Source organism: Helicoverpa zea, chromosome 3 (genome assembly GCF_022581195.2).
Source record: "Helicoverpa zea isolate HzStark_Cry1AcR chromosome 3, ilHelZeax1.1, whole genome shotgun sequence".
NCBI classification, from domain to species: Eukaryota; Metazoa; Arthropoda; class Insecta; order Lepidoptera; family Noctuidae; genus Helicoverpa; species Helicoverpa zea.
In genome coordinates, this window is record NC_061454.1 from 40,071 (window position 1) to 57,022 (window position 16,952).

At 44.2% G+C, this 16,952-nt stretch overlaps 2 protein-coding genes across 3 annotated transcripts; both read right to left on the bottom strand.

Moving 5' to 3' along the window:
- Window positions 1–415: 415 nt before the first annotated feature.
- Window positions 416–6,530, bottom strand: LOC124646336 (uncharacterized protein C6orf132-like). 2 transcript variants are annotated; one of them, XM_047186459.1, is made up of 5 exons: window positions 6,116–6,530; window positions 5,910–6,054; window positions 5,705–5,836; window positions 1,859–2,151; window positions 416–1,658 (listed from the first exon to the last, which is right to left on the bottom strand). In XM_047186459.1, exons 4-5 carry the CDS (start codon window positions 2,093–2,095, stop codon window positions 480–482), a joined length of 1,416 nt encoding a protein of 471 aa, XP_047042415.1. In that variant the 5' UTR covers window positions 2,096–2,151; window positions 5,705–5,836; window positions 5,910–6,054; window positions 6,116–6,530; the 3' UTR covers window positions 416–479. The 2 variants fall into 2 exon arrangements, with proteins under 2 accessions (XP_047042415.1, XP_047042416.1); XM_047186460.1 differs by having other exon boundaries at window positions 1,859–2,148; window positions 5,910–6,530.
- A 1,023-nt stretch (window positions 6,531–7,553) lies between these two features.
- Window positions 7,554–16,329, bottom strand: LOC124645688 (F-box/WD repeat-containing protein 5-like). The gene is made up of 5 exons (XM_047185538.1): window positions 15,853–16,329; window positions 8,454–8,774; window positions 8,215–8,375; window positions 8,012–8,085; window positions 7,554–7,938 (listed from the first exon to the last, which is right to left on the bottom strand). The coding sequence occupies exons 1-5, from the start codon at window positions 16,115–16,117 to the stop codon at window positions 7,554–7,556; spliced, it is 1,206 nt and encodes a 401-aa protein (XP_047041494.1). The 5' UTR covers window positions 16,118–16,329.
- Between the last annotated feature and the right edge of the window lie 623 nt (window positions 16,330–16,952).

Here is a 16,952-nt window from a genome sequence, read left to right on the forward strand (position 1 = left end):
CTAAACAAACCTAACCTTTTTTTTTTTGTTTCAGCTGAGGAAAATGCTTGACGCATACACCCACCGGGGAGTCGGTGAGGTTATGTGGGGCACTTGCACCCACTAAAAACCTCAGCTTTTGTGCCGTCTTCTGCCTTTTAGAGAGAGGCCACGAGGACCAAAGACGACTTTCGTGACAAACAAACCTAACCTAATAGGCAGTCGGTCCTTGAAAAACACTGGTAACATAATCAGCTGCATCTGGTAAGACCTGAACAGTGAAGTAGTAGGTACCCCAACCTAGGCTGACCCCAACATACATATTAACAATTATTATTATTCAAAAAGAGAAATCGGGCAAAGCGCTATTATTGCATATTATGACCTTTTCGAAACCCCGCCTTCTGATGCAACCCGATAATAAAGAAAACATGTATAGTTTTTACTTACTGTGTAAATTTTATTATAAAAAAATACACACACGACAATGGCTGTATTAGTTACGAGTAGGAAGATATAGTGTTTGCTAGTAATGCGGCGGCGGACGAGTAGTGCTTGGCTCCTGCCTTACCCCGCGAGCCAGCGCAGCGCGGCGCGTGCGGGGCTGCCGGCGGGGAGTCGGGGGCCGCCCTTCCCACCTTCCGGCTACCAGACTCTTGATGGCATTGGCCTGATATTTTTTTCTGAATGCTTTTTATAGATAACCACGAGTCACTATTCTCAGGTTTGGAAGTGAAGTTGGTGCATGATGAGGCCTGTTTTGTACGAGACGGTGTTGGTAAGGAGGGCGAGGACGCAGGCGCGGGGCAGGCGGCCCCCGGCGCCGCGTGCAGCGACACGCGCACGGCCACGCGCGTCGTGCCCGGCGGCACGCGCAGCTGCAGCTCGCCGCCCGGCGCGGGCGCCTGCTTGCCGGCCGCTCGGGTGCAAACTGCGACCCGCCCGACACCGGCTACCTTTAGCTGTTTCTTTTTATGAAGCATTTCTTTCCAGCCGCTAGAATTAGAGTTTCCAGATTTCTGATTTACCAAAGCGCTCACCGACGTGTGAATGCGTCTTTCAGTTCTAGATTCTGGACGGTGACTACGAAGCCGTTCAACAATGGTGGGGCGGCGACACCGCGGTGGGGGGGAGGCCGGCTTCGGCGGGTCGGCGCACCAGCTCGGGTGTGCAGACCGTGACCCTCCCCCGGTAGAGCTCTTCGGAGTCGCAGGCTTACTCGTGGCTACATGATTAGAACTGCGATCAATCTCGATCATGACACGCGGCAGGTGCGCGCAAGGGTCGAGGTGCGCGTCGCCCTTGATGCGGCAGGCGTCGTCGTGCGCCAGCTGCACGCAGCGCGGCGGCGGCGGCTTGCGGCCGGGCCCGCAGCGGCGCGGCGCGGCGGCGCGGGTGGAGGCGGCGGGCGGGGCGGGCGCGTCGGGCAGCACGGCGTACACGCAGCCGTCGGTGGCGCGCGCACACTCGCGCTCGCCGGAGAGGCGGTAGAGGTCCCGCGGGGGCGCGGCGGGGGGCGCGCGGGCGGCGCGCTCGCTCACCTCGCGCTCGTACTCCGCGCGCTGCGCCCGCTTGGCGAGTTTGAGCCGCTCCGCTACCGGGTCTTGGTCGACTTCGCAATCGGTTGACGTTATCCGAAATGGATCTCTGCTGCTTGTCCGGCTTGAAGTTTTGAGTTTCTGAAAAAATCTTTACTTTAACTTTTTAGCTGAGACAAATAGGGATCGTATGACAGCAGTCGTAGCACGTAAGTAGTATAATAATATCATCAAAATAGCAAAACATGCAAAGCGGTGTAGGTGCGTCTAGTGGGCCGCGCTCAGTAACTCGAGAGGGTCGATGGCATGAATGAAGCGCAAGTCGGAGAGCAGGTAAGTACCGGGAGTTGGGAGTCGCAGGTGAGCGCGCAGGCGGGCAGGCGCGGCGCGCAGGGCGGGCGGCGCGCGGCGGGCGGCGCGCAGCACAGCACGCGGCGCGCGCGCGGCGCGGCGGGCGGGCGCGCGCGGCACGGCGGCGGCGGCGCGGGGCGGCACGGCGGGCAGCGCGGCGGCGGCGCGGCGCCGCACGAGCCGGCGGCGGCCCGCAGCACGCGCGCGAGCGGGACTCGCAGGGCCATGTCGTGTGTGTGTGACGGCGCACTGCCGAATGTGATGGCGGCCCCCTCGTTACCTACTTTACGGAACGAGATGGCCACGGTGAGTACCTACTTGAGATTTAAACGAGTTTGCCGACTACTAAGATGTCTGTGGCAACCCTGTTGACAAGACGTCAACAAAACTTCTCCCAATTAATTAATTTAATTTAAATATAATTTTAGTGTTATTTTATAAATTATAACATTAATTCGCAATAATAATAAACTCTTATTGCTGGGACGGTAAATTTTTGTGATATACTTTGTGTTTTTAACCGACTTCCCAAAAAGGAGGAGGTTCTCAATTCGGCCGGTATGTTTTTTTTTTATTTTTTTTCTATGTATGTACATTGATTACTCCGAGGTTTATAGACCGATTTACGTGATTCTTTTTTTGTTCGACTCGGAATAGCTGCCAGTTGGTCCCATAGTCATCAGGTCAGGATCTGATGATGGAAACCCTGAGAAATCGAGGGCAACCTTCGAAAGTTGTAGGCATACATAGGGTAAAAACTTGACACTCAGGTGTACGCCTAAAAGCACTATTCAACAGTGAAGATTTGGAGCTGACGTGATGATGGAGACCAGAGAGGGCCGAGGGAACTCGACAACTGTATTCAGTACAGTGTAAAATACCTCGTATTTGGACTTATATTCCTTGTATTGATGAGTACTTCCCACTTATATGGATAGTGACAACTATTCGTATCACTAAAAAGCTGTAAATAAAAAACTTTTTTACAAAAAAATTAAACCGACTTCCCAAAACACTAAAAAGCAAAAAAAAAAAACTAATTTTAGGTGCATCGGCCTAGAAGTCGGTGGCGAAATTAACTTAGTAACATCCATTAGACACCGACTTCTAGGCCGATGCACCTAAAATTAGTTTTTTTTTTTTGCTTTTTAGTGTTTTGGGAAGTCGGTTAAATTTTTTTGTAATTACTGTGTAGGTAAATATAACCAAATCTCGACCTGTCAAAGTTCGAAACTTGGTTTAACGATCTTTGAAAGTTTTTGAATTAATAAGCATTGTCATCGTGAAATTCTGTAAGTACTATCTTTTTTCAACTTAATAATCTTATAAATCTTCATCAGTGATTACTGGGGAGAATAATTATCATCAAAATAGTGCCTAGAAAATAGTTTCTCACACAAACTTAAACACTTTCATAAACATCTACCTGTGTTAATGTTTTTTCTGTGCAAAATGGAAAGAATAATGACCAGGAAAGCTACTGCACGTTTGGAGGAAGGTAAACTTCAACAAACACTAGTGGAACTTAAGAAATATAACGATTTGTGTGGAGATCTACAGAGGGAACAGGATGACAATGAGAAGGAAGTACTTAATATTTTAAACAATAATAGTAAACTAAAGAGTGAGATAGCAGAACTGCACTGTCAATTAGTAAACATCACAGAAGAACGGGATAAGCTCCAACACATTGTTGACCAGTTTGACCGGTGCAGCGATGAATTTGACACTCATCAAACACAACGCTGAACTGAAGTGGAATTGCTTAAAAATATATTCGAGGCCTGGGAGGATTCGCAGGATGCGCTCGGTATTTTCTGCGACTTGTCCAAGGCTTTTGATTGCGTGCACCATGATATACTCATCAGGAAACTTCACCACTATGGTATCAAAAATAAGGCTCTTGACCTTCTGACTTCTTATTTGCATAATAGAATTCGGAGGGTGGATGTCAACGGTAAGAGGTCTTCTGGATCTACGGTCACCATGGGGGTTCCACAGGGTTCAATTCTAGGCCCTTTTTTGTTCCTTATTTATATTAATGACCTCCCTTATCACAAATCTTTTTATAAATGAATCTAAAAAAAGTTAAAATTCTCAACGCCTAACGTAAGGCAGTTACCAACCAATGTACAACTAAATGGAGTAGAGTTGAAGCCTGTTGAGTCAACGGTATTTCTTGATTTGACCGTTGATTCCAAACTCCAATGGGGCCCACATATTGTTAAACTGTCAGGAAGGCTTAGTTCAGCCGCCTATGCTATTAAAAAGAGGGTATAATTTAGGCGATCACCAAAAATATTTTTAAGACTCTAAGCTGAGGCACCAAATAAAATAAACAACTCCAAAAAAATAAATTGACATTATTAAAAGGGCACTAAAGTATATAATATTATGATCCAAAAAAAATAAAATAACATCAGAAAAATCGCAAATCTCGCACAAATATTATTTTTGGTTTCCAAAATGGATTAATGGCCACCAAATTCTATCCAACTAAAAGATTAATATTACTACCAAAATCAAAGTTAGTGACGAAAACGAATCGCTACAAAACCGACTCCACGTAGTCTTGTCTGCCCTACCCCTAGAGTGCAATTCAAATCCGCGTAGGCGCAGAGGGGCGAGGCGGCCTGCGAGCTGAGGCGCAGGTAGTTTTTAAGGCTCGCCGCCGCGGCTGAGGCTGGCCGGCAGAGCCGGCCAGCAAGCCGAAGCTGCGGTGGTGAGCGTGAAAACCATCTGCGACGATAAGCTCGCATGGGACCGCCGGAGCCCCGCAGTGCCGGAGCCGTGACAGAAGCCATGCTTGCTGCATGTTTCGTGCTTACATTTTACTACTGAGTTACACACAAATTCATATAACAATAAATAAGCGACGTACGTTTGGGAACCCCAGTATATTAATTGGTATTTGGGAAATATTCTAGCGATCGTTAGCTTTTTTAGTCTAACAAAAATGACCAAATTAGGAGTCATGGTATTACATAATTGGTAACATCTAAGTAGTGACAATATATAATATTTGGTCTAAAGTGTATTTTAAAGGCGTCCATTTATTTTTTTAGTAGTCAATAATACGAAAAAATGGTTTTACCTAATAATATTTTTGGAAACGTTATTTGGTGACCATTTATCCATTTTGGTAACCGTTTAGAATTTTTTTGGTAGTAAAATAGGTACTTTTTTGGGTGGTGTTTAAACACAAGCCTTAAAAAGATCCAACTAATCACCGATGTGGACACAGCCAGAATAGTTTATTTTAGTTACTTTCATAGTTCAATGACGTATGGGATCCTCCTTTGGGGAAACTGTGCGGATGTTGAGACTATATTTATTTTACAGAAAAGAGCTGTTCGAGCCATTTATAACCTGGGTCCAAAGTTTCTCTCAGAGAGAAATTCAAAGAAATATAAATATTCTGACTGTTGCCTCTCAATATATTTTTGAAAAAATGTACGTTCGTAAAAACATATCTAACTTTGTTCAAATGTCTGATGTTCGTAGCATAAATACTAGGAATAAACATAATCTTGCTGTACATGCTACCCGCCTCCACAGGGTAAGCAACTCGTTCATGGGTCAATGTATACGCTTTTACAATAAACTTCCCAAAGCGGTTCGTGATTTACCTATCAAGAAATTTAAATCTATGTAAATAAAAATTAATTGTTTTCCCCAGTTAAACTTGTTAAACGCGCATCCCACTCCCAAGAAAACTAGGCAAGTAGGTACTTCAAGTAAATACTCGGATAAAATACAAAACATAAATAACAAACCCCCACACGAAAACCCAAAATCCTCATTTATTTGCTACAAATTAACTAATTTTGCCATACCCAATGAAAGCAAGTAATGCTGCCATTTGAATGCGGTGAGTGAAGCTGTCTGTCGAGCGGCGGCGACGAGCAGCGGTGACGCAGCTAGCACCCGCGCGCGTCCAGCTGCGGCGTCGCGCGGCTGCGCCACTCCTGCAACACACGCGCGTCAGCGGGGCGGGGGCGGGGCGGGGTGCAGGGGGGTGGGGGAGCGGGCGGCACTCACGTAGAGCTCGTCGCCGGCCAGCACCAGCAGCAGGCCGTCGCGCGGCAGCACGCAGCACACGGCCGCCGCGCCGTGCGCCAGCGCGCCGCCCGCGCACGCCGCCGCCGCCACCCAGTGCACGCGGCCCGCGCGCCCGCCCGCCGGCCTGCAACAGCCGCGCTGTAGCTCACGTGGTCCACAGCTGTAGCTCCCACACCCGCACTCACCACGCCACGAGGCCGGCGGCGGCGGCGGGCTGCACGTAGTGGAGGTCGCCGGCGCCGGCGCGGCCCGGCACGCGCGCCAGCAGCTGCAGCGCGGGCACGGACACGCACGTCGCGCTGCCGTCGCTGCTCACCGCCCACATACACCGCCCGCTGCCAAATTCACTTTCACCAGGTAATGTGCTTACTGCCATTATTTTACCTTCTAAGGCCTGCAATAGCTAATTCCCACTACCTTTAGTGGGTACTTAAGCATATTTTTGAGAAAATGGGTGACCACCTGACCAGTGTGAAACATTTCGATTGGCCGTTTCTCCCGTAAATTTTTGACGTGACAACGTCTTATAAATCGATGGAGCCGGCTGCACGCACGAAAAAACATGACTCATGCGGCGTTACCTCGCTCTGAGGCGTTACCTCGCTCTGAGGCGTTACCTCGCTCTGAGGCGTTACCTCGCTCTGAGGCGTTCCGTTTAAGGCTTGAAGTGCAAGCGAGAGCACGCAGCGAGCGACAAAGAGGCACAATCGGCAGCTACTCATGTTGTCACGTTCAACTATCGTCAGTAAAACGACTTTACAGACAATGGTTTTTTGCCTTTTCCAGAATGCTATGTAATAAGTAAGTAATAGGTAATGATTTTGTGTGATTGAAAAGCTGATATAGGTGGACCTGCCTGAATTAAACGACATTTTGGTTTTTTATGCTTACAACAGGATTCGCTAGGTTACTTACCTACCTAGGTGAAACACGAATGTTATGAATAGGTTTTTAAGTACCTAGATGACGTCATTCAGTAAGTAATACAGGAATGAATTTTATCCAGTGCGCAAACTTTGACAACTTATAGTTAAATAAGTTTTATAGATAGATACGTATATTTTTATTGACGTGACAACGTCTTATAAATCGATGGAGCCGGCTGCACGCACGAAAAAACATGACTCATGCGGCGTTACCTCGCTCTGAGGCGTTATCTCGCTCTGAGGCGTTACCTCGCTCTGAGGCGTTCCGTTTAAGGCTTGAAGTGCAAGCGAGAGCACGCAGCGAGCGACAAAGAGGCACAATCGGCAGCTACTCACGTTGTCACGTTCAACTATCGTCAAAACGACTTTACAGACAATGGTTTTTTTTGTAGTGTTTTAGTACAAAAAAGAAAAGTTATTGATATCGAAAGATGTCTATTTTGTAACCGATAAGAAGTACGGTCACAGTCGTCATAGTATGCACGGCGGCAACGCGAAAACGGTTTACTGACGGAGCTCCGCTCGGCGCGCGTAAGAATAGTTGGTATCCATATTTTGCTGATTTTAGGGCAAACAAAAAGAATGAACATTTTTTTTTACTGATGATGCAGATATGTTCTGTTAACGATTCTGGACCACCAGTTTTTTTTTCATTCCTGTATACCTAAGTGCTTTTGTGTGATGTGTATCGATTTGCTCACCGCTCTTGCAAGGCGAGTCCGACGAGCGGCGCGTGCAGGCGAGCCAGGCGCGCGGGCGGCGTGCAGCCGGCGCGCACGGCCGCCTCGTCCGGCTCCGGCGCGTCCGGCTCCGGCGCGGCGCGGCGCTCGCGCTGCCGCCGCACGCGCTCCGCCAGCCCGCCGCCCGCGCTCGCCTGCAGCGGCGGCGGCCGCGGCGCGCGCACCGGCCACGCGCCCAGCCGGCACCCGGCGCCCGCCACTAGCACGCGCGCCTGCAGCTCGTCCGCCGCGCGCGGCGCGATGGCGCGCAGGTAGGCGGCGCGCCCGTCCGCCTCGGCCGCGGGCTCGGCCGCAGGCTCGCCCACCGACAGCGGCTCGGCCGACTGCACCACCAGCGCGTGCCTGCGACAGGCGCCGGGGTGAGTGGCGGCCGATACTAGCGCGGTATACCACACTGGTGTCCAGAACTCCTCACGTCAAATGGGCGCCTTCTTCGTTGAAGATTCTTAGCAGGGGCGAAGTTACACCTGCATATTCAGATTCCGTCTCCTGTATGCGAAAATATATGACTTGATTCTATAATTTAACGTGGTAGCTAAAAATAATATAGTGAAAAGGGCGACAACGAATAAAGTTCCCTAGAAGAACTGTGTGTCACAGCGACATTGTGTAGAGAACCTGGGTGGCAGCGTTGAGCCAGACTGTAGTGCAGTAGATACCGGCTCCGAGGCGGTGCAGCTCGAACGAGAGAAACGCTTCCCCCGCCGGGTCCGCCCAGCAGCCCGCGGCGCCCGCGCTGCACCGCACGCGGCTGTACACCGTCCCGCAACCGCCATCGTCTGCGGATGAAAATTTTCTTTTTTTTTCAAAATATTCTTTACGAGTCAGGTATCATTTTTATTAGAATCGGCGGTGACCATCAACGTGAAGCACCAACAACTCCCAGTCGGACACGAGGGAGAGCGAGCCAGTCAGCAGCAGGCGGCCCGCAGTAGCCCACTGCGAGCGCGCCACGGTCGCCCAGCCGCGCGCGCGCAGGTCGGCGCGGCCGGCCTCGGCCCAGGCGCCGGCGCGCGCCGCCCACAGCAGCAGCGTCGCGTCGGCGGCCGCCAGCGCCAGCAGCGCGCCGCCCGGCGCCAGCGCCGCGTGCAGCAGCGGCGCGCCGGCGCGGTGCCGCGGCCCCGCGCGCCAGCCCGCGTGCGCGCGCACGTACTCCTGCCGCCACGACACCCCCGCCGCTGCTGGAACCACTAGCGTCCTTAGCATTGCCGTCGAGCGACCAATCGAGAGCGCCACGGATCATGTACCTACCTACTTCAGCTTCGATGAAATTGGCTAATGGACTAAATTGAAATTAATTAAATATTTATATTCATAGAAAATGTCATACTATTTGGTTTAATTTTAAACTAAATTTTGCTCTTATTTTGATTAATGTCTGTCACTTTCTGCAAATGGGTCAGATACATCTTTTATTTTCCTAAGAAAATTATAAACTTTCGTAAGGATTCTAAATACGAGGTTTATTTTAAGCTCACGTTTTCGCAAAAGCAGTCATGTAATTGGAATCAAATTTAATGATAGCTCTTGTAATCAATCAGGACTTTTACGATGGGTGCCATCCCGTAGGACATTTAAGAAAAAATATAGTTTCACCTGCATCCCGTAGGGACCTCTGCACGAACCCGTATAAAAAGCCAACAGCCTTCCTCGATAAACAAATGGGCTACCTATGTAACACTGAAAGAATTTTTAACTTACTTTTAAAGTTACTTGTATGTACGAATAGCCATAGTGAGGAATGGCTATTAGGGGCCCGATTCTCCTAATCTTACTTATAGCCCGCTCAAAATAGACATAAAAGTAGTGGTCAAATAACAAAAATTCCCAGAAAGCTGATTTTTGGTGGAGAGCTAGATTTGATCATTATAAATAAAATACTATATAAAAGTCCCAATCGATCCCATGTGTGCGTCAAAAGTTATTCGAGGTCAAATGTCAAAATTTTTGTGTTTTTTTCTAAAACGGTAAGTACCCAAATCAACAAAAAATTTGTACGTAATTTTTTTTCTTTCATTTTTTTCGGAATTCCGTAAATGTCATCTAGCCTTATTTAAACTTGGCGCGTATGTTACTGGCCTTAAAACCGTGCTGCGCCCTCACACAAACGCAAACATAAAGCATACGCAGCGATCATTCATAAAATTGGATTACTTCTGAAATACCACGACATTACAATGACAAAAAAAGCAGTGCATATTAGCTATTTCCCGTCTACTGTAATTCCAATCGATTATTTACGTATTTTATGTCCTCCTCCTGAACTATGGCACAAATGCAAATCAACACTAGCTTCACTATTAGCTTCACTTGTAACTATATATTTATGTATGTAAGAAAATGGTTTGACTTCTTAATTTGACCCTCTTTATGGTCTCGGATTAGGACGAAATTTTGCACACGCTCTGAGTTCTGATGATAATACATAGTATTAGGTACCTAAAAATAGTGTCCCCCGACCCATTGTTTTCAACTTTCGGAGCGATTATTTCCGAAAATATTAGGTATCTAATGTTATCATAAAACCCCTATTCATTTTTAAATGCCTACCTATTCAATGATAAAGTTGAGAGTACTGTAGCTTAGGTATTACTAAATTAGGATTATACTTAACAACATAGGTACTAATAGATACTATGTGAGTGGGTGTGTGAGTTTTCGTGTAGGTATCTGTTTCTAAATCAGTCCTTTGATCCAGCCGCCTAACAAGAGCCTCATGAGGTGTTGGTCGAGGCTCTTAGGCTCTTGGCTATTAGATCATCGGCCGTAACGACAATCGGCACCATAACAGGGGGATAAATATAATGACCACCATAAAATGCTTTGATACCCTTAGTTTTGTAACCAAAAATATCTACTTAACACCAGAAAAATAAAGTCTAAAAATATAATAGTACCAGCTATTTTAGTCACGACTCCACTTTAAATTGTATTCGACCACCAAAGAAGACGGATCACAATCCATACAAAATTGCCCCACGTCCTATAACAATGTGACGTATCTCAAAAAATAGATAAAAATGTTTAAAAAAATATGGCATACTCTCTAATTTTTTTTTTTACACCTTCATACGAAAAACATGCTTTAAAAATTGTTCAGGCGCTGTTATGAACACATCGTTCATAGGACTATTTTATTTAATTATTTTTTTATTTGATAGGGTATACCTCACAGGTGGTCCCATAATCATTAGGTCAGGATCTGATGATGGAAACCCTGAGAAATCCAGGGCAATTTTTGAAAGTTGTAGGCATCAGACCTATTTACGAAACAGTACCAAAAATATCCACATTAAAAAAATATATATTTCAATTCTCTTTCTAGGATGTCAATATCAACTGTGACAACAAAAGGGTTGAAAAAAAACTAAAATATTGACAGTAGTACCACGGGTAGTTTTTTCTTGCCCGTGGTACTACCAGACCGCTTGGTAGTACTACGGGAAGAAAAATTTGCCCGTGGTACTACTGGTAGTACTATTGGTAGTACCACGGGCAACAAACGTGCGCAGGATAAAAACTTGACTATAAGGTGTATGTCTTATAACACTATGCAACAGTGAAGATTTGGAACTGACCTGATGTTGGAGACGAAAGAAGGTCGAGAGAACTCGACAACTGAATATTTAAACTACCTCAGTGAAAGGTGCAGTGAACAAGTGTTCAAAAATGTATTTTTTTTTCTCATTAAACAAAGGGATACGCATAATTCTAAAATAATGCATCGAAATTAGTCGCCTCCAAAACCTGAGATGGAACCAAAGTACCTACACTAAGAAAGTTCTCAAACATAGGAGGCGAAAAAGTAATAGTGTGGGGCTTCTCTCCACTACTTGGTGTGGTGATCTTTTAGAAAGAATCTTTTAAAAATAGGCGAATTCAAGTACTATAATATTTTAGAAATAAGCATGTTGTTATATGCTAAGCATAATTTACCGGTCCTTAGCGCTTTCCATATTAGAAAAGTTCTGAAAAACACTGTAACAGTAGTAAAAAGGACTCTTTGATCGAGCAACTTATGACGGTTTTGGTTTGGCCCATTGCAAATTTAATAGAAAAAAAACTGGTAATCGGCCAGAAATACAATGGCGATAAGTCATACATGAAACATTGATCAATTTTGACACAGATTTTTATGAAGCATGGAAGAAAATTCCGTAGCGACTTAAAGCAAAACCATCGAGCAAAACTGACCGCTTGCACGTTTAGGGATGTCGTGCTGTCATTGAGGTAAAAGGAAATAAACCGAATATTAGTACTCATTAGTATGCTTAGTTATAGTGCAGGGAATGTTGTTATAGAAAAGTACCATCAATAATATTAATAATTTGCATTTCTTCCTCTGAGCAAATGGAGTGTCTTTAATTATATGGCCAGGCCACGTTATGGTTTATACCACTCGAGATTCGGATAAAGCGAAAAAAATCTTGTCGCGGAGGATCACTGAAGATAGTCTTTAGTTTTAATATTTCACAATGCCCTCTTAAATATTTTAAAATAGAAAATAAAGTTCCAATAGCAATCAGAAATAAGAAATACAGATAAAATGCGGCGGCAATTTAAGATTCCAACAGTGTCTTTAATTAGTTGACCGCGACTGTATATGTTATGGACCAAGTGATAAATTGAGCAGTATACATAATGCCCGGTCATTATGAAAAATGCCCAATATGAGAGCGCAATTTGATAATAATTATTCAAATAATCAAATTGACCGGGCACTATACATATTGCCCGTGACCTTTTGGGCAAAGTAATACAAGCAAAGTAATAACATATTTATATATTTAATTTTTTATTGTTATTGCCATTTAATTTAAAATAAACTAAATATTAAACCACTTAAATAATCAGCCTCATGATTTGGATTAATTATGAAGGACTTCTGCCTTAAAAATCCACTAGTTTTTGCATTTGAAAGTTAAGGAAAGTCATATTTAAAGGGTGCTTATTAAACAGGCTCCTTTTTAATATAATTATTCGCCCCGAATAATGTATGTTGCCTTCTAAATTACTAAGTCAGCCACAATTAACGAGCATCTAAATAATACTATCTCAGCCACTCGTTATCTTCTAAGTAAACCGCTCTAAATACAACTCCGCATGATGGTTATTTTTTAGCATCTAAATTTGTAGCATGCGTTCTAACAGTAAACTTCTAAAATACTATTAAATGACATCATAAAATTTATTTATTTAGCTTCTAATTTTTTAACTCAGTACGTTTAAAATGTAAGCAAGCAACATGCAGCAAGCATGGCTTCTGTCACGGCTCCGGTGCTGCGGGGCTCCGGCGGTCCCATGCGAGCTTATCGTCGCAGATGGTTTTCACGCTCACCGCCGCAGCTTCGGCTTGCTGGCCGGCTCAGCCGGCCAGCCTCAGCCGCGTCGGCGAGCGTTAAAACTACCTGCGCCTCAGCTCGCAGGCCGCCTCGCCCCTCCACACTTACGCGGTTTTGAATTGCACTCTAGGGGTAGGACAGACAAGACTACGTGGAGTCGGTTTTGCAGCGATACGTTTTCGTCACATCATCCTCCGAGCCTTTTTCCCAAACTATGTTGGGGTCGGCTTCCAGTCTAACCGGATGTAGCTGAGTACCAGTCCTTTACAAGGAGCGACTGCCTATCTGACCTCCTCAACCCAGTTACCCGGGCAACTGTTACGTGGGATACGTTTTCGTCACTAACTTCAAGTTTTTGCTTTATTATCAAATTGCCCAACTGTCATGTAGCAATATAATAATGCCCGTGCAATGTGATAAATAATGAAGTTAAGATAGTTATTAATCACTTGGCCCGATAAAGCTAGACATTATTCATAATGCTCGGGCATTATTAATAATGCCCGAATTAATCACATGGTCCATAACATATATACTAGCCGTTCCCCGCGGTATTACCCGCGCCCGGTGTATTTTTTGCCGCTCTGGTACATGGTGAGCAGTTGCATCGAAATTTCGTTATTGGTATACTTTACTAAGGTGAATTATGTTGTCCTAGTACTTTACTTTTGTGGTTCTGCGGCATTCCGTAAGTTGGTTTTTGTCTAATCACTCCCGTCCCGGGAATCTTACTCGCAATTTTTTTTTTCCTTATTTGCTCACCATTTAGACCTGCCCTGGACAACGACAAACATTTTAAAAACTAAAATCAGCTCAATCGGCCCAGCCGTTCTCGAGTTTTAGGCACTTGTCTCACCGGCAACGATTAACGAGTAGAGCTAGAACTAAAAACGAGTTAGCGTTAGCGAAACGCGGGGAGCGAGTGCGTATTTCCGATATTTGTGTAGGTCATTGTGTGGTGTGGTCATTTCTCTACAGTGCGTATCTTAAAGTACACGTTTTTATTTTTATTTTCTATGAATATCGAAAAATCATTTGAATTATCATTATTATCTAGTTCAGACGACGATGATGATGAATTCTGCGAGTAATCGCCCGCCTCACTCGTACACTCGCTTATAGCCGAGCTACACAAATATTGGAACTACGCACTCGCTCCCCGCGTCTCGCTAAGTCGTTTCTAGTTCTAGCTCTAAGAACTCGTTACTCGTTAATCGTTGCCGGTGAGACAAGTGCCTTAGCGAGACTTACGAACAGCAATTCATTTTTATATATAAGAAGAAGATATATAGATGTAGATAGATAATTTATTTAGGCAAGTAGTTACGTAAATGGTAAAGCTGTGGAAATAATATCTGACAATAAACCATACCAAAGGTTTTTGTAAATCGTTCCTACTAATTTTCACAAGTAGCTACCATATGGGTAATATGGGTTTCACTCAGACAGGGAGAGAATAAATTCCACTGTGGCTGGTTATAATATTATACTATGGTGGTGTGGACATTTGTTCTACCACAATAACACAAACCCAAAGGGTTGAATCCTACTATCCAAACTAATATTATAAATGCGAAAGTAACTCTGTCTGTCTGTCTGTCTGTCTTTTCTTCACGCCTAAACTACTGAACCGATTTGTGTGAAATTTGGTACAGACATAGTTTGAAACTTGAGAAAGGACATAGGATAGTTTTTATTACAAAAAAAAAAAAAATATTCCGGACATATAGCGCCATCTATTGGTCAAATCAAAAATCTGCTGGTTAGGTATAAACATGAAAAAGTAAATCAGGTACCGTTACAAAAGTACCCGTAAGCTGAAAAAGGAGGGAAATGGCCCCTGATAAAGAGTCAAAATAAAATAAATTTTTGATTTCCCACAAAATAAAAAAAATATCCATCAACACAGAATTCTTTCTTCAGTAATATCTCAATATTGTAGAAATTATCAAAATACCCGACATCAATGCTACATTCATATGAACTGATTGCAATGAGGAAAATCAATAAACCCGGCCGAGTACGACTCGGACTAGCGCACGAAGGGTTCCATACCATTATTTATGAAACGGTCAAAAAAAATCACGTTTGTTGTATGGGAGTGCCCCAAAATATTTATTTACCTAATTCTAGTTTTCAGTATTTGTTGTTATAGCGGCAACAAGAATACATCATCTGTGAAAGTTTCAGATCTCTTACTATCACGGTTCATGAGATACAGCCTGGTGACAGACGGTCAGATGGACGGACAGAGGAGCGAAAACAATAGTGTCCCGTTTTGCCCTTTGGGTACGGAACCCCTTGGTTTTCTTTCACACACAAAAGATTAACAAATAGATTTTCATGAAAACTGGCTGTAATAAACTGAATAACTATCTGTCTCTTTTATTATATAAAAGAAAGTTGTATTAGTTACACTACTTATAACCCAAGAATTGGATTGCTGAACCTTTTAAGATGATAACTGGAGAGGAGAGCACTTTGACCTGGGAGAAGGACGTAGCATAAGTCTTGGTTACCATCCGGCTACATCCGGCGGGAAGCAGCTATCTCAGTATGTAGCTTCAGTCAGCCGACCAGCCGGTCAGCCGACCTTCAGTTTTACCTATGTAGGCAAAACTGTAAACTGTACAGTTTTACCTTAGTTGAACTAGCAATGTAATTTGTAAACTGCACAATTAAAACTAAAAATAGTTGGCTTTATGTATTGAGGTGTGGGAAGTAGTTCCTAGACAGTAACCTAACTCTTCAGGAAGCAGGTAAATCTGTCAGCAGAAGTTAGTTTTCAATATAGCATGCAGTCTATTTTACCTTGATTTACAGAGAGCTTCTCTAGTTATCGAAAACGTACCGGTGTATTAATATTCAGATGATGCATTTAGTAGAATTAAGAACAGTAGTTCATGTTGTCAATGAAGTCTTTGGATGTTACCAGTAGAATCAAGTTGAGTGTAAACCCACACAGTAATAACACAAGCTTGTGTAATTAGGGCGCATGCATGCGTGCGGGTACCGGGCGGCGCGACCAGCAGGCGGCGCCACAGCGCGGGCGCGGCGGCGGCGCGGCGCCACGCGCGGCACGCGGCGCCCGCCTGCGCCAGCTCGCGCCCCTCCAGCCACGCGAACACCTCGCGCAGCACCACGCCGCACCGCTGTTCCTCGCTTTGCCATACCGACATTCTTAAATAATCATAACCTACAAGCTTTCAGCTCAACATTACTTGCATTGGATGGGATCCCTGTAATATCTTTGTGTAACTATAAATACCTAGGTATTCTTATGCTACATATCTCATATACACAAGACTTGCCGCAGTTAGCTACGTTTTGAGAAACTACAAAATAACTAAATTATACAAATTCGAAATCAGCTGGTCAATGTAGGCACTCAAATAATACTTACGTTATGATGACATTGACGGCTCGTGATCTGTCACTGTCAGTGTTCGAGTCAAAGGATCTCAAAGTAATAACTGGAAGCTAACCTAGCTACCGACGCATAAAATTAATTGAGATATTTGTCTTTTGAATAAAACTGGATTTAGGTTTAAATAATTATTATTATACATATGTTACAGCCTTTTTATCATCCCACTGCTGGGCACACCGCACAGGCCACCTGTCTCACGGAAAAGGATTAAAGCATTAATCACCACGCTTGCTCAATGCGGGTTTGTGATTTCAGAGACTATACTTAGTCCTCAAGATGTTTCCCTACACCTTTTTACTAGCCATTGATGTCCAATATATACTTAGATACTTACAAGTGTTTTATATCTATCTATATAAACTACATATCTTTTTAATTGTGAATATGATGTTATCTACAAAAAAACTTTAAAATTGGAGTGACTATATAAAGATGTATGACACAGAGATATCAGCAATATTTCAATAGCAAAAAATTGCTTTAGGTATTGAATAAAAGTTATCTTATACATTTTACTTTAGGTATAATTTTTGTTCTTAATTAAGTTCATAATATAAAAGTTATAATTATTTTATCAACAAAAT

Bases quoted from the DNA above. Each gene is read 5' to 3' on its own strand.
- LOC124646336 (XM_047186459.1), bottom strand. From the start codon at position 2,095: ATGGCCCTGCGAGTCCCGCTCGCGCGCGTGCTGCGGGCCGCCGCCGGC. The intron at 1,659-1,858 runs GTACTTACCTGC...AGATTTTTTCAG, and splicing joins CCTGCGACTCCCAACTCCCG to AAACTCAAAACTTCAAGCCG.
- LOC124645688 (XM_047185538.1), bottom strand. From the start codon at position 16,117: ATGTCGGTATGGCAAAGCGAGGAACAGCGGTGCGGCGTGGTGCTGCGC. The intron at 8,775-15,852 runs ATTGACAACATG...TGGTTCCAGCAG, and splicing joins TGGTAACATCCAAAGACTTC to CGGCGGGGGTGTCGTGGCGG. The intron at 8,086-8,214 runs GTTCTCTACACA...TTTCGCATACAG, and splicing joins GGCTCAACGCTGCCACCCAG to GAGACGGAATCTGAATATGC.